General features: G+C 42.3%; 1 protein-coding gene across 1 annotated transcript in view; it reads left to right on the top strand.

Annotated features, from left to right (window-relative positions):
• Positions 1-18,174, top strand: part of CHRDL1 (chordin like 1) — a 101,334-nt gene that overhangs the window by 70,130 nt on the left and 13,030 nt on the right. Inside the window, exons 5-7 of the mRNA XM_066581724.1 lie at positions 10,513-10,580; positions 11,438-11,615; positions 17,070-17,264. Coding sequence (XP_066437821.1) covers positions 10,513-10,580; positions 11,438-11,615; positions 17,070-17,264 — 441 coding nt within the window. The remainder of the gene's footprint in view (positions 1-10,512; positions 10,581-11,437; positions 11,616-17,069; positions 17,265-18,174) is intronic.

Below are 18,174 nucleotides of genomic sequence, written 5' to 3'. Positions count from 1 at the left end.
ACCGATCGGGGTTCAAATGCCGCTGAAGAAATGCTGGATCAGGTACAAGTCCTCTTGCCCAAGTGGAACTCCCTCTTCCCGCAGGAGCAAAATGTTGGTACCTAGGCCTGAGTACCGAGGGGACACGAATTCTCAGATTGTCCACAAATATGAAGTTGAAATTTTGATCGCCAAACACCCGTACAAATGGCTGGTAGTGTGGAGGCAGAAAGTTCCGTACTTCTCTATTGTTCTTGTGGACCGATATCCATTGTGGGTACCGGCTTTCAGTACAGTCGCTTCCATTACGGTAACGCTGCAGACGCCGTGGTCGGATTTCTGGTGGAGAATAACAAGCGTCGTACGGCTGTTCTGGCTTGCCAGTCTCCAAGTTAGCAGACTCCATCTCTGGAGGGGCAGCAGCGGCCGTGCAGAATATCAGAGTGGAGCGTGCCAGTGCCGGCAGCAGGGCAGGAGAGTACAGCGACAGCCAATTTTGTATTTCCTCTTCTTTGCTCATCCAGGGCTGTAGGCTCACAGAGCACCACTTTTTACACCCCATACCTATCACTGAGGTCAAAAAATACCCCCAAAAAGTGTCAGATTTGCAGAAGGCATGGGAGAAGGAGGGATACCCGGTTTTATTGTCTCATGCGCCCATCCCAACCAGGCACCAGTTTTACATTATTACTTTTATCTAAGATTTAGGGAATACTAAAAAGGAAGGGGTGATTCTTTTTAGGGAGTCATTTTTTTTCCTGCACTGGGGCCTGGAATTTATTCAATTGTGCCCTGAAAGCCAATAGGTGTTCCCTCCATGTGTCAGGATCAATTAGGGTCCCATTGGTTGGACTAACACCAATCTAAAAGTTATCTTCTATCCTCTTAGATTACTTTTAATCCTGGCACAATTCTTTGAAAGTGATCTTAACTCACCATAGAAACAAAGTGGTTTTCTCATTTTTAATGTAAAGTGTCTTTTATAACTTTCTTTAGGTCCACTGTGCTATTCATATTTCCATTGCTATTTCCATGTGTATATTGCAGGATGATTGCATGTAAACCAGTTTATATATGTAGCAAAGGGTTAATGATACTAAATACATGACCTATAAAAATGAACAACAAAGGGGAAAATATCATTATCAGGCCTCGGTCAGACTACCGCTTTTTGCCGTGATTTGCGCATGCGATCTGCGCATTTTTAGAACCGGTATCGGACACATGGCCACTTTTTATGCGGTTGTCCGATAAATTATAGGACACAAGAAATCGCAGATCGCTCCTATCTGCGATTTCTTGTGTTCTCTATATGCGCTCAACGGGGCCGGCGGCAGCAGCGCCGTCCCCATTGAGAACATATACTACACAAATCATTCTCCTCTGCCACAGCTGTAACAGCTGTGGCAGAAAAGAATGATGTTTGCGCATTGAATTCAATGGAGCCGGCAATACAGCCGGCTCCATTGAAAGCAATGGGCTGCCGGCGAGCGCAGGATGAATTTTCAGGAAGGGCTTAAAAATATCATCCAAAAATGTGTAAAAATAATTAAAAAAATATATACTCCCCTTGTCCGTGCAGCCGGAGTTTAGCTGCGGCCGGCCGGCAGTTCTCCTGAACTGCTCTGAGTAGTATTCAGCAGGCGGGGATTTAAAATCCCCGCCTGCTGAATGGGCTGCCTCTGATTGGTCACAGCCCTCACCAATCAGAGGCAGCTCTCACTCACCCATTCATGAATTCATGAATGGGTGAGTGAGTGCTGCCTCTGATTCGCTCAGCGCAGGGACCAATCAGGGGCAGCTCTCAGCTGTCATTCAATAGCTGAATACTACTCAGAGCAGTTAAGGAGAACTGCCGGCCGCGGCTGAACTCCGGCTGCACGGACAAGGTGAGTATGTATATTTTTTTTATTTTTACACATTTTTGGATGATTTGGATATATTTTTAAGCCCTTCCCGAAAATTCATCCTGCGCTCGCCGGCAGCCCATTGCTGTCAATGGAGCCGGCTATATTGCCGGCTCCATTGAATTGCAATGGGTTGGACAGCGCTCCTGTGATCGGGGCCTTTTCCCCAAAAACGCTGTTAGCTGCAGATTTTTCGGGGTGATTTTTCGGCCCCGGTCATGCGATTTGCGGATGCGCATCCATCATGCGATCCGCAAATCGCGGCAAAAAAACGGTCGTCTGACCGAGGCCTAAGGCACAGATCTATTGCTATTCTCATTGCTTGCCTGAGCATTTTCATATATCCTTGTTTTCATTTTCACAGTTCATAGGGCTTTCTAACCTTTTATATTATCTTTCTAAATTTAGACTTCTCCCTTGAACTTTTCCAAGTGGTAAAAAACACTTTTACTTTATATGGAGAGTATGAAACGTGCTGCAATTTCCAGAAATCAAACTGGCAATGGACAATTATAACTTGACTGAGCTGTTAGATGTCTGGGCCATAAGCCAAAGGAAAACTTGGTGTTAAGAACAAGAATTGCACAGCGAAACGAAAAAACCAGAATTACATATATAATAAAGAAAACCGCAGCAAAGAAAAATAACATCAATTCAAGTCACTAAAATCCATGTGTGGCTTTATTAAAATTGATAACAGCCCATCAATTGAAATGTACATGAGACATGAAAAGCCTGCAATGTAAATTGCTTGATGTACAGCGCAGGTCTGAATCCGCAACGTGTCAATTTATATTCTGGATTTTCATGCAGGATTTCACCTTTTGAAAGGGAGGGGTGAAATCTGCATCAGAATCTTCTTTCTGCAGCCTGGCGGATGTGCTCGGCATGCCGGCAGCGGGCCGCGCGCATGCGCCATGCACTCTTTTTTTTTTTTTTTGAACTCCCGCGCTCCAGCTGCTGGTGTGCCGCAGATCCGGACGGCTTCCATAGGCCTCATTAGAAGCCTGTGGGAGCCGTCCCCGCGGGAGACCCGCACTGAAATGGAGCATGCTGCAGGTGTTTTCCCGCACACATGCAATCCGTGCCTCAAGGGAAAATGACATCCACAGGTATTTAACTATGCATCCCTATGGGGCGCGGATCATGCGTGCGGGACACCCGCTGCGGATCTGTCCCCGAGGACATGAGGCCTAAAGCTGTTTATAGGAATAGACATTTTCGATATCCTAATGACTTGACATCTCTCTAGTCTGACAGTTATAGATGTAGCAAAGTGTAACAACACTGATAACTTGTTGCAACAAGTTCTTCTATCCAAACACAACAAAAGCCATTGAAATGCTATTTAAGGCTCTGTACAATCTAGCAGGGTTTTTTTACTGATAAAACCAGAAATCAGCAAAACAGAAGTGAAACGAAAATAAGCGGAAAGCATTCCTTGCATTTTTTGGTGGATTTCTAAAATGGATCTGTAGAAAAAAAAAGGCTAGAATGCTTTCTGCCTATTTCAGTTCCAAAGCATTGAAAACGTATTAGTTTCCTTGTGCATCCTGGTTGGGATGAGCAACAGTGGATGTTGCTTTTATGCACCCCAACAAGTTTTGTGCTCCCCTTAGAACACCTTTGTGGTGGTTGCTCTTCAATAAATGTGGCTCAGTGGTTAGCACTGTTGCCTTGCAGTGCTGGGTTCACATCTCATCACGGACAACATCTGCATGAACTTTGAAAAATTCCATATCAGTGTAGTTCTTGATCAGATTTAAACCTAAAAAAACAGTGCTGCAATGACTGAGGGAAGACCGGTGCCGTTTTCCCTTAGGGAGAGCACCTAGAAGGTGTGAGGAGACTTATAAGATCATGCATGCTCCTCTGGGAAATATGCAAATGAGAAGAAAGAACAATATTCATCTGAATTCACGTAATAGTGATCCTTTCATCTGTACCCTTCTCCCCACCCATATCAGCCAATCATATTCATACAGCATTTCTCCCGCCTCCTCCCACCCCTTTACTCACGCCAAAACAGTGATTCAAATAATGCTATGGTCCCTTTCCAGAGATCATTGCTGAAAACTCTCTGTTAGATACACCGCCAGTGACGGTAAGAATATCTTTTTTTTAAATTTAACACTATTCATTGGTTAAGTTTATACTCCAGCAATACAATACGTATATTACCAACTAATATACAGGGGCGTAACTATAGGGGATACAGGGGATGCGGTTGCACCCGGGCCCAGGAGCCTTAGGGGGCCCATAAGGCCTCTCTTCTCCATATAGGGGCCCAGTACTATGAATAAAGCATTATAGTTGGGGGCCCTGTTACAGGTTTTGCATTGGAGTCCAGAAGTGTCAGCGTACGCCTCTGGGTATATACGGGATGTATATTTTTAATACCAATAAGAGTCATGCAATAACAGATACATTTTTAAACTCCGACATTCTGCTACAGCACTTTATTTTTTACTTTCAAATATAAATTATACATTGTTTCTAAAACTACCATTTTGACATACTAATGTGTTACTTTGATACTTATTTAACTGGTAACTGGTGATATTCACACTAAGGCCCCCTGTCCATGGGTGTTGCGGTATCCTGCGATGGAGCTCCGACGTGGGAGCCGCCGCCCGGGAGCAGGAGCCGGCAGACGGATCTCCGCGGTCAGCCTAATCTGATAGATAAGCTGACCGCGGAGAATCAGGGCAATTCGCAGCATGCTGCGAATTGCCGGGCCGCAAGTGGAGAATCGCAATGATTCTCAGCTTGCGGACAGTGTGTCGGCGCTTTCCATAGCAATGCTATGGAAAGCTTCAGACGGCATGGTTCGTCAGACAGGGGGCCAAATACTGTATAACTGATAGGATGCTTATTTGTTATGCATTAATCTGTGCCGTTGCAAATTACTGACTTTTTTTTTAGTTTCTCTTCACAAAATAATCAGCGATATGCCAATATTATTTTTACTACTATATTACAACTATTTTTACTATATTACTACTACCATTATCAATATTATCATCATTTTTGTTAATATGTTCCTTAATATTTCTCCATTGGCATTTTAAATAAGGTTTCATCCTACTTTTATGTTTTCCTATGCACAATTATGTCTGATTATGCACAATGGATCACTTATTTTTTATTATTTATTTTACCTCTTCTGTTATTTCCTTTGAGTTTCTTCTCATATTTGTTCATTTTTCTGAACTGTGTTTTGTTTTTCATCACTTTTTGTGGATATCATCTTTTTGTCTTATACAGTTTTCTATGCATCTGTGTAGTGTATCCCCAGCGAGTACTGAGGAAGAGGTTCACGTACCTCAAAATACGTGTGCAAGCTGGTTTTATTATAAAATGAGAACTTTTCGGCAATACCAAACTTCAGTTCATTATATCACGTCTGAAGGATGCACCACTTCAATCTCTTTTAACCCCCTTAAGGACCAAGCTGTTTTGTACCTTAAGGACCAGACACTTTTTAGGGATTTTACCCATGTGGCGGTTTTACTGCTCTATTTTTTTCCTTTAGCTACCAAAATTATTTTTGCTGCGTTTTTTTTCCATGACATATAGGACTACTTTTTTATATCTTTTTCACTGACTTTTTTTCCCGTTTTTTAGTTTTATTGGGGGTAAGAAGCTAAAAAAAAAATCATTTTTTTAACATTTATAATTTTTTTAAAAATTATTTTTATATTTACACTAAAATAAAGTATGGGAATGGGTTCCTCTATTTATTTCGGACATTTTGATATATAGTATGTATGGTTTTGGTTTACAGGGCGCATACGGCGACAGTTTTTGTTGGCGTCAGTTTTGTGTTATTCTCTTTCTTATGTATGTATTGTTGTTTTATTCTGTTGTTTTGTTTTACTTATTTATGTAATTGTGTTTTTTACTATCTGTGTCCCCCATGACGTCATATAAGACCTCTGGGGGACATTCACATTTTTTTTTTTCTTTATTTGACACTTTCCCACTGTAGCTAGGGCGTCCATAGGAGCCCTAGTTACAGGGGAAAGCAACCCCTGTGGTGACATTAGTCACCTGCAGAGCTGCCAGGGTCTAGTCTGACCCTCCAGCTCGGCAGTAGCAGGAAATCCCAGGAGGTCACATGATCCCCCGAAACTCCCGTAGTGAAAGTACATGTTACTTTCACTTTCCCCATACAGTGCTCATTGAGCACTGTATATCGCGGAAGCAGAAGGCAGAAAGGGTTAAAAACCGCTCCTGCGTTCCTGGCTCTGACTGATTGCAGAGGCAGGAGACTTAAAGCACCGCCGTAATTTTACTATCGGCGGTGCTCTAAGCCCAGGACCTGCCGCCGTAAATTTACTGAGGCTGGTCCTAAACGGGTTAAAGAGAGTTTTCCTTGCTTGTTGTTCAATAAGATTACCCATTGAGTAGCACTTTCTATAGGATTGGCTGCACCTTCCAAAATCATAAAGATTCTTTCATCGTATGCTTGCAACTAAACCTCAAACTTCTGCTCCATTCCTTCAGTTTTTAAATGTTTTATCCTATTTCTCTACTATAATGATTCCTGGGGTAACAGACGAATTAATTAAACTGAACTCTGTTGTTTATTTTAAGATTATAAATAAGTATAAAACAGAACAAATTAATCTACAGTTTAATCTATTGAGTTGGAAACTGACAATCAGATTGGCTGAAGCAGAGATTGAAGATCTGGTTAAAAATAAAAGGCAAATCTGAGAAAAAAGGCAAGAGCTGAACACGTTGGTCTCTTATTAATGATGACTGAGTGTGGGTCACAGGAGGCTATGGAAGGCCGATCTACTTAATGGGTTTTGTGTGCATAACATGATAGAGATGATGTGCAGTTATACCACTGGACTCCTATCAATGATCTATAGTTCTTGTTTCAAAGCAACTAGAAAAAATAATGTGAACAAGTCTTTCTGAACATTTGGCTTATATTTAAGGCTCTTTGGGGAGATAAGGTCTGTTAGCTGTAAACTGTCTCTAGTCACAGTATCTCTAATTTTAAAGAGATATTCCAATATTATACTGTACTACGTAGCATGTCCCCCGGCCCTTTTTTTTTGAGGATCAGAGGAGGCCTGGCAGTGGGGTCCCACTCCCCACCAATCAACTTCCCAGTCATAGGCCATCACTTCTAATAGTAGAGGTGACAAACTTTTGAAAAGTTCAGTTTGGCTGCTGAGACGAATTTCTGCAAAAAAGTTTGGTTCAGTCTAAATTAGTTTGAACTGAACCAGTACTTCATCAGTACCCTTAAAACTAGTGTATAACACTGTCTAAGAGACATATAAACTCTTTATAACACTCTTCTATCACCTAAGAGTGTATCTAAGTACCTTTAAGGTATCATTTAAGGCAAAGTTAATGAAGAAAAAGAAGTATGGAAAGAAGAAGGAAAAAAAAGAAAAAGGAATGAAAAAGATTTGTTTGCTCCTTTTACCTTCTTCTTTTACCTTCTTTTCTCTCCTTCTTTTTTTCTACTTTTTCTCCTTTTTTCCTTGTTTTAGAGGGTTTTGCCCAGACGAATCTTTTGAGGTTTGTGTTCTTGCCAAACCAAATTTTTAGCAAAGCTCAACCCGAAACAGGGTTCATTTGTTTTGGTTCACTCAACACCATCTAACCCTTTGCAATCCAATTTTGGATTCAGGGTTTCCTAGGGGCTTTCTCTTTCATTATACAATAGCACCATCTGCTGGCTAGAGCCAGTACTGTGGTATGGGACATGCTGGAGAGGCCCCCAACAACAGAGCGGCCAGTAGCATACAGTAAGAATACCCTGCTGGACGTCTTCCGACATCAGAGCTGTACAGCCTTCAATCAGAATGTCTTTAGATGTCAGACAGTGGATTAGAAAGAGTTAAAACTCCTTGAAATATTTCTCACTGCAAGGATCCTCCACAATTGTATAAGGTATCAGGGTGTATGGCAATTATTGTATAATATTACAAACATGGCAGTAGATGAAATGGAGAAGTACTTTTCACCTTCTTATTTGTGTTCTCCTTTAAGGCATTGAGGCTACAAGTGGAAAATTGTACAAACCTACATGTTTACAACTTTGAAATTTTTGGTATTTTGGTCGAGGCAGATGTTGTCATTTCAATCTTACATATTTATTTTAAAAAGGACATAATTTGCAGACAAGTCAGTTCCAGTTATTCTGGCGGATACTAATAAATTGTTATGTAATCTCTTGAAGCAGCCAGACTGACGCTGCACTGTTCTGAACACCAAACATAGAGCTAAGAACAGGTTAGAAACTCTGTTCAGGGGAAGCAGCTTTGTCCTGTTAATGTCACATACCCAGTATGAGATTGTTCTCAGCAACACGGTACCAAACATTCTTCTTTAGACCTAGTATGTTCCACAGAAGTTGGGATCTTATATCTGATTTATGCTGACATTGAGCAAGATTTTAGCCAGTAAGAGTGGCTTCACACGGGCGTGTTTTTGTGCGTACATAGGTGCGCACCCCTGTAAGTGCAAAAACACGCATGTATGCAGGTCCATACATTGCCTTCAATGGAGCCGCGGCTGCTGCCGGCGGCTCTATTGAAGGCAAAGGTCTGCCGGCACCCCTGAATTGTTTTCCAGGGAAGGGCTTTACATCAATGCCCTTCCCTGAAAAACAAGAGTTTTAGTGTAAAAAAAAAACTTACCTGTCCACTGCTGCATGTCCCCTGTGAGGATGAAGAACACATCTGGAGGTGCTCAGCCAATTAGAAGCAGCTGTCTGTGATTGGCTGAGCACCTCAGCCAATCACAGGCAGCTCTCGCTGAATGACTGACAGCTGAGAGCTGCCTGTGATTGGTTGAGCTACTCAGCCAATCAGAAGCAGCTCTTTCAGCAGGTGGGGATTTAAAATCCCCACCTGTTGAAAGAACTGCATTGCAGCGCAGAGAGGACACGGCTGAGCGCCGGCAGCTGAAGGAAGGTGAGTATGATTTTTTTCTATTTTCAACATCATTTTTCCTTGTTTTTCAGGGAAAGGCTTATATTTAAAGCCCTTCCCTGAAAAACAATTACAGGATGCCGGCAGCTGGATCCCCTACTGCAGCTGTCATCTGTGACAGCTGTGGTAGGGAATTCTTTATTCCCCGCAGGGATGAAGAATTCCTTTGCTGCATCTGTCACAGATGTGGCAGGTGCAGCAGGGAATTCTTTTCCTTGCGGGGATGAAGGAAACATCTCATGCAACAGATGTGTTCTTCATCCCCGCGGGGACACGGCAGCAGTGAACAGGTACGTTTTGGGTTTTTTTTACACTAAAATTTTTGTTTTTTAAGGAAGAGCTTATATGTAAAGCTCGTCCTTGAAAAACAATTCAGGGGTGCCGGCAGACCATTGCCTTCAATGGAGCCGCCGGCAGCAGCCACGGCCCCATTGAGGGAAATGCGTGCATTCCCTATGGTGCACGCATGTCCTATCTTTGCAGGCACACGCCTGTAAAACACGGACATGTGCGCACCACATAGGGAATGCATCGGTCCTAATAGAAGCATGTTTTTGTGCGCGCATATGCACGCACAAAAACACGCTCGTGTGAAGCCACCCTTAATATGTAAATGCATCACCATTTGGGACACCACTGTTTTTGATAATTAGTGTTTAATGAATCGAAACAATAAATTCTCTTTTGGGTCGAACATTGCCCAATTTTCAGGTTTAAATTGAACTGAACTTTTAGCAGATTATTTCAGCCAAACTCCAAAAAATTTCTTCTTATTCATCTTCTTCTCCTTCTTAATAAAAGTGTACGCTATATAAATAACGGTGGTAATTATTATGAGAAAGAAACCCACACAAACAAAGGGAAAACATACAAACTCCATGCAGATGTTGTCCTTGGTCAGATTTTAAGCTAGGACCAGACACTGCAAGGCAACAGTCCTAACCACTGAGCCATGAGGAGAAGGAAGAAGAGGAAGATAACTCTGATGGCTCTTGAACAGCGTTATACACCAGTTCTAGGGGTATTGTTGAAGTTTCCATTTGATTTTATCTAATTCGAGCTGAACTTTTTGCCGAAGTTTGGCAAACTGGCCAAACTGAACTTTTTAAAAATTTGCTCAACACTACTGATAATAATAATATACTTATTAGTATTAGCAACAGTGTCGAGCGAAGATTTAATAAAGTTTAGTTTGTTCAGTTCGCCAAACTTCGGCAAAGCGTCCGGCTTACATTGGATAACAAATCATCTTTGTTGTTGGTCTGCAATAAAAGTTTGGTTTTTTGGAAGTTTGTATTGTGTGTAACTGGTTATATTTACTAGACCTTTTTGAAGGACAAACATTACCCCTTTGACCTGAAGGTTGCCCCTGTAACTTGAAGGACCACTGTATTGCTATCATCAAAAATTGTGGAATTATCTGTCTATTCCCACAGTGTATGAGTTCAATGTGGGAGTTCCATATTTAAAAAGTTGGGTTTTTCCATTACATATTTGGATAATGTGTTTTTTCATAGGTTTGTTCCCAGGATTTATTATTTTATATCCCCGTTGCCTGTATGAACTCTGCAATATTGTGCACACATGTTGGGTTACTTGTATGTTAAATGTTTAGGAATCACTGAAATAAGGGGGTTTCCTCCTTGTTGTTTCTTCCATAGGGGACGGAATGTTGTCTTGGGAGCACCATGAAACAGAGACATTTCGACAACCATCTAACAGAGAGGCAGTAAGTGTACAGTGATGCATATCATTCTGTATTGGTTTGCAGAAAGGGATCTGAGATGGAAAACAGCAAATTCATAAAACCCATAAAGTAGGTTACATGGTGGTATTGTTGATGATTGGTTCAAACATACAACGATAAGCCATAACATCATAACTGTCTGCCTAACATTGTGCAGATTCCCTTAATGCTGTTAAAATGGCTCTGACCCATCAAGGCATGGACTTCACAAGAACTCTAATTGTATCCTGTACTAGCAGTAGCTCTCTGATCACATTGTCTTCTTCCTATCCTTCATAGCATTGGAGCCCAGGATGGAGTTATGCTGCCGAAAATGTCCCCCCACCCCAGTGCAGACAGAAGGAGGCAGAACAATAGCAAACACCAGGTCTTTGTCACACACTGAACAGCATGCGCAACTTGACAAGTTCACTTTAAAGGATGAGCAGCATAACTTCATCCTGAGCTCCAACACTATGAATGATGGAAAGAAGACAAGAGAAAAAAAAGACCTTTTATTTAAAATTCTGGACTGTCCCTTTAAGGGGAATCTGTCAGCTCGAACATGCTGTCTAAACTGCCGGCATCATGTTATAGAGCAGGAGACGTTAAGCAGATTGATATATATATATAGTTTAATGGGGAAAGATTCAGTGTAACTAGTATTTTATGCATTCATATCTCTGTACATTCTAAGCTGAACAGTCCAATGGGCGGAGCTATCAGTGATTGACAGCTCACACCCTTACACAGACAGCATGTTCGAGCTGACAGATCCACTTTAATTTAGGTATTATGAGTGGGTAAATAGTCTTAAATAACATTTTAAGAATTTTATTTGTGTGTTTTAATTCATACAGCGGCATTCTTATCAGCGCTCCTATGACCATTCATCTAGCTCAAGTGCTTTGAGGCAGTCAATGATCTCCCCCAGGCACTCTAGTACAAGAAGTAACCGAGGAGTTGTTGCCGACCCTCAACAAGCTTCAGGAACTATCGTACAGATAGTTATAAACAACAGCCACAAGCATGGGAAAGGTATATATATTATACAACCAAATAATACGGAATTGTTAATATTTAAATATGTCACTTTTTGCATGGCCTTGTGAAGGTCCTGTGAAGTAAGTTGTGAAGATCTTGCTGAATGAAAAGTATATACTGCCCGTAGAGAATTATTATGAGAAAACTACTATTACAGAGGGTTATAACAGGAGATGGTACATGTGATCAGGAGGAGAGCAGATAAATCAACTATTAGGCCTCATGTCCAAGGGTAAATTATTATTTAAAATCCGCAGCGGTTTTCCCGCACGCGGATCCGTGCCCCATAGGGATGCATTGGACACCCGCAGGTAGTTAAATACCTGCGGATGTCATTTTTCCCGTCAGGCGCGGATCCGCGTGCGCGCAAAAAAATGGACATGCACCCATGCTTCTATTGAAGCCTATGGAAGCCGTCCGGATCCGCGGGAGAACCGTACCAGAATTAAACTCCCCTGCTCCGGACAATGTGGATTTTCCTTCCTTCGCGGTCGGATCTTCTTTCTTCGGCCTGGCAGGTGTGCCAGCGCATGCACACGGCACGCCACCGGCGTGCCGAGCACATCCGCTGGGCCAAAGAAAGAAGATCCAGCCGCGAAGGAAGGAAAATCCGCATCGTCCAGAGCAGGCGAGTTTATTCTGATTTTTAGCCTCATGTCCGCGGGGTAGGAGGGACCCCTTACGGATTCTACATGGAGAATCCGCGGCGGGCCTGATTTTCCCCAGTGGACATGAGGCCTTACAGTGCTTTCACATGAGTGGAATATTTCTGCAATATGCAACTCAAAATCTGCAGCCTTTGTTTTGGATTTTGATGCAGATATGAAAATTACTTGATTCTGCCAGCAATTCTGCATCAAAATCTGCAGGTAGCCGTGCGGGTTTGTAGTGGAATTCCATAGTGGCAGATTAGCAATACAGTATGGATTGCAGAAATATTCTGCCCATGTGAAAGGGCCCTTAGAGAGGGACTGTAATTCACTTTAGGTAAATTTTCTGCTCTTCTCAAGGACAGGACCAGCAGCTACTCAAAGAGAAGATGAAATAGACAAGAGATAGCTGTGTAGTACTGAGTGGGTGTGGTTAGGCTGCACAGGCTCTGAAAGAGGAGATGGGAGGGGGAGCTGAGCTTGTATAAATCCATGAGAGAGACCAGCTGATTATTGCTGGAAGTGTCCTGAGTAAGAAACCTGAATCTAAGTGAGAATGCAAGTCAATTATGAGGCTTTCTAAGTGCATGAGAAAGAAATCACAATGCAAAAAAACCCAAAGTACATCATTGTTTATTGCAGGGGTTCAGTAAGATGTGTGTATTGATTTTTGGTGCACAAAGGTTTCCATGGCCTTTAAAGCCAAGTCACAGAGATTACAACTATAGCTATTTACAATTGAAGCTAAACACTGCCACATTGTTTATATTAGTATTCTAAATTATGGTTGTGTCTTGCTTATAATTTTTAAAATTCCTTATGGTTTGTAAACATGTCTATAAAAAATGTTAGTTATGATTTTTGGTTAAGTTGCCTAATGGAAAGAAATAATCAGGTTGAAAACCCCAGTCTGAAAGATTGGAGAATAGCCAATGCCATATGACTGGACATTTTAGAGAAGAGTGAAGACCTGATGGAAGTCCTGTATATGAAGGAACCTTTACCTGGGTTCCTTCATATACAGGACAACTGGGACAACTATCAGCTGACTAATCGCTCAATGAACAAACATTGCTTTGTGTGAGAGCAAATAAATGACTAACATTTGAAGCTTCATAAACTTTTCTGAGCAGCTAGCAGAACAACAGTTGCTCCATGTGAAGGTACCTTAAGAGAGTAAAGGCTATCAAAACAGAAGAGGCGACAAGCGGAGCTTGGCTTGTTTGTGCGCTCTTACTTGGAATGTGATGACTCATAGGCATCAGTGGGATGGACGGAACTTTGTAAATTCAAATCAGGATTCAAAATGTTATTCTCTGTGTATTGAAAAGCCATAGTCTGACAATGAGGGGTTTTAGGCCACGGTCACACAGGGCGGATTCCCGACGGAAATGTCGCGGTTTGGCCACAGTAAAAACCGCGACATTCCCACCAGGAGAACCGCCGCGGAAAAAGCCACGGTGGCTTTGAAGCGGCCCGGTCGCTCGCTCTTCCGCTGCGGCCGCAGTGGGAAAAAAAAAATAGACATGCTGCGTTCGACAAATCCACGCCGCAGCAGCGGCTTCTGCCTGCTTAGCCGCAGCGGATTTGCCGTCCCGTGTGGACAAGAATTCTAAGAAATCTCGTCCACATGGCTGGCTAATCCCGGGATTAGCAGCCGTATGCGGATTTGCCGCGGCTGAATTCCGCTCGTAATTTCCGCGGAAAATCCGCCCCGTGTGAACCCAGCCTTAGGAGCACAAAGATAAGTGAATGGGTTGAGCAACAAAAGATTTGCAGGGTGCCAACCTGTTCATTGGTCAGAGTTGTATCTGCTTCCCAGCTACTCTAACAGCTAGGAGCAGAGAAATCGTCAGTCCCAGCTGTTTAACCCTTTATATACCACATTCAACCGATTGCGGAATGTAATCAGATGACAGAAGGAGGGGGCTCTACCTGTCACCCATCAGAGCACTATGATGGGATCATGTGGTGCTGATTAGAGATGATCGAGCATAGTCGCTAAGGCAAACTACTCGAGCGAGTAGTGCCTTATGCGAGTACCTGCCCGCTCGTCTCAAAAGATTCGGGTGCCGGCGGGGAGCGGCGAGGGAGAGCGGGGAGGAACGGGAGGGGAGATCTCTCTCTCACTCTCTCCCCCCGCTCCCCCCTGCTCACTCCCGCAACTCACCTCTCTCCCCCGCATAAGGTACTACTCGCTCGAGTCTTTTGCCTTAGCGAGTACGCTCGCTTATCTCTAGTGCTGATGGGCTGCCTTGACAACTGGAGGCCTTGATGTGCTATGCAAGCCAGCCTATTCGAACCAGCCACCAAAAGGATCTAATAGTAGAATTGTCAACAGCATACTACACTGCACTACATAAGTAGTGCAGTGTAGTATAGTTGCAATCAAACAAATGCATCTTTAATTCCCCAGGGGACCAAAAAAGGTATAAAAAAGTCAAAACACTAGTTTTGATACAGTACAGTGTAAATGTTTTAGGCAGGTGTGAAAAAAATATTGCAAAGTAAGAATGCTTTCAAAAATAGAAGTGTAAATAGTTTATTTTGGTCAATGAGCAAAATGTAAATTGACTAAACAAAAGACAAATCAATATTTGGTGTGACCGCCCTTTGCCTGCAAAACAATATCAATCCTTCTAGGTACACTGGCGCACAGTTTTTGAAGGAACTTGGCATGGAAGTTGTTACAAACATCTTGGAGAACTAAGCACAGAGCTTCTGTGGATGTAGCTTGCTCAAATCCTTCTGTCGCTTCATGTAATCCCAGTCTGTCTGGATAATGTGAGATTAATGCTCTCTGGGGGCCATATTATCACTTCCAGGACTTCTTGTTCTTCTTCATGCTGAAGATAGTTCTTAATTACATTGGCTGGATGTTTGGGGTTGTTGTCCTGCTGCAGAATAAAATTGGAGCCAATCAGATGCCTTCCTGATGGTAATGCATGATGGATAAGTATCTGCCTGTATTTCTCTGCACTGAGGACACCATTAATCCTGACCAAATCCCCAACTCTATTTTCTGAAATGCAGCTCCAAACTTGCAGGGAACCTCCATCATGCTTCACTGTTGCCAGCAGACACTCATTGTACGGCTCTACAGCCCTTCAGAAAACAAAACTATCTTCAGTTACACCCAAATATTTCACATTTTGACTCATCAGTCCAGAGCATCTGCTGCCATGTTTCTGCTTCCCAATCTCTATATTGTTGACTCACTTGGCCTTATTTTTACATCAAATGTATGCCTTTGTTCCTGCAAGTTTCCATGAAGACCACTTCTGGACAGACCTTTCCGAATTCTGGATGGCACTGTTGGACATCTTCCGATTTTGAAGAGAAGTAATCATGATGTGTCTTTCATCAGCTGCACTAAGGCTCTTTGGCCGACCACTGTGTCTACGGTCCTCAATGTTGCCTTTTTCTTTGCTTCTTAAAAAGAGCTTGAACCTCACATTTGGAAACCTCAGTCTGTTTTTAACTCTTTGCCTAGGAGAGACCTTACTGGCGCAGTATATCTACCTTACGTCTTGTTGCTGTACTCAGTCTTGCCATGCTGTGACCTGTGACAGGAAACGGTCTTCCATAACCTCACCATTGTAGCAGACTTTGGCTGTTCTTCATATAGTTTAAGCTTCTTACACAGCTGTTTCCTGTTTCAGTTAATGACTGTGTTTTAACCAACTTATAAAAATGATGATCATTATCACCTGTTTGGTATAATTGGTTAATCGTACATGTGATTATAATCCTACAAAATCCTTGACTTTGTGCAAGTTTACCTTGAAGAATTGATGCTGTTGTGAAGGTAAAGGGCGGTCACACTTAATATCAATTAGATTTAGATTTCTCCTTTGTTCGTTAACTTTGTCAATTGACCAAAATTACTATTAACACTTCTAATTTTGAAAGCATTCTTAGGGCTTATTCAGACGACTGTATATCGGCCTGGTATTCACGCCGGCCGATATACGGCGTCTCGCTCTGCAGGGGGAGGAGGCTTGGAGAGCTAGAAGCAGTGCTCTGAGCTCCCGCCCTCTCTCTGTCCCTCTGCACTATTTGTAATGAGAGGAGGTGGGATGGGGGTGGGGCTAAGTTTAGGAAATTAGCTCCGCCCTTATCCCGCCTCAATTCACTGCAAATAGTGCAGAGGAGCGGAGAGGGGGTGGAGAGTTGGAGGAGAGGGATCGGGAGCTCAGGGCACTGCTCCTGGCTCTTCCAGTCTCCTCCCCCTGCAGAGAGGGACGCCGTATATCGACTGGCGTGAATATGTGGCTGATATACGGTCGTCTGAATAAGCCCTCAATTTGCAGCATTTTTTTCACACCTACCTAAAAAAACCTTTGCACAATACTGTATATGTTGAAGTAATTGGAGCAGTTTTGTTCTTCTGAGTTTGGTCCTATCACTTTTGGGTACTTAATAAATGTTGGCTTAGTATCCGTGTCGATGCTTTATGTTAATGAATGTCATTCATTCTAAGTTAAGGAATTTGGCAATAGCATTTATTTTAGTTTTGCCAAACAAGAAATCTTAAGTAAGACACAACTTGTACAATAATTGTCAACCTGTTTTTATTTACCACATTGGGAGAAGAGTTCTTGGAAGAAAAGTAATGGCTATGAACTTACTATGATAAGGATTGGTTGGCAGGACTACAGTACCATTCTCTTTTACAATGTAATTGTTCCCTTAAATCACTGAACAGTCTCTGCATCTTAATTTTCTATCCTAATAAACTTCAGCCAGTTGTCAGGTCTCAAGCAACATCTGCTTATATTTGCCATGTTCCCTGCAGTATGTGTCTCAAATGGGAAAACATACTCCCACGGAGAGTCTTGGCACCCTACCTTGCGAGCATTTGGAGTGGTGGAATGTGTGCTGTGTACATGCAACTTCACGAAACAAGAGTGCAAGAAAATTAGCTGCCCAGAGGAATACGCTTGTAAAAACCCTCAGAAAATAGAAGGAAAGTGCTGTAAAGTGTGTCCAGGTAAGTCAGAAAGTGATCAACCAGAATGATGGTGGTCAGTGAATTCTACAATCCATGAACAGTTGCCAAGTTATGGCTCCTTATTGTAATAAATCATAATGTAGAAGCCTGCTATACTCTTCCGCTATATGTATATAATCACTGTATTCCCACTCATTTACCAGGTATACTAACAGCTATTGTAATGTAGTCTACTAGCCACTACCCTAATAATAATCTTTATCTATTAACACATTCTGCCCCACCTTACGAGTCAGAGGATACATGGGCAAACAAAATCAGATGCTGCAAAGTAACAAACTAATTGATATTTCAAATTAAAGGAGCGAGGGCCCTGGTCAGAAGAGCTTACAAACTATATGACTATAGAGATGATCCCAAAGGTAGAAGCGCTTTTTTTTTGTACAAAGGTCCACTTAACTTTCATAATAACATGGTAGTATATATAGAGCTGTATGAGCAAACCAACCAGACAGTATCTGTATATACACACATATAAAGTGCATTGAAGTGACCCTCCGGGACTGGAGAAACAAAAATGGCTGCACCATTTCTCTGACTACCTGATGCACATTGTGTATTAGTATATATCATTAGTGGAAGACACTACACCTGCTTTGATTAACCAGAGCTGCCCACATGAGAAGTGCTGGCCTATCCAAACAACATGTAGTATCAATACATGTCTGTGAGTGGCAAATGTATGTGAACCTTTATGATAAGCAGATAATTTGAAGTGAAATTAGAGTCCGGTATTGTCAATCAATGGGATGACATTCTGGTGTGAGTGGGTGACGTGTTTTAAGAACAAGGATCTATCAAAGTCTGATCTTCACATCACGATTGTGGAAGTGTATCATGTTCATGCTCATCAGCCTGGAAAAGGTAAAAAAAACTGTCTGTAAAGAGT

This window comes from Eleutherodactylus coqui, chromosome 10 (genome assembly GCF_035609145.1).
Source record: "Eleutherodactylus coqui strain aEleCoq1 chromosome 10, aEleCoq1.hap1, whole genome shotgun sequence".
NCBI lineage: Eukaryota > Metazoa > Chordata > Amphibia > Anura > Eleutherodactylidae > Eleutherodactylus > Eleutherodactylus coqui.
This window is presented reverse-complemented; position numbering and strand designations above follow the sequence as displayed.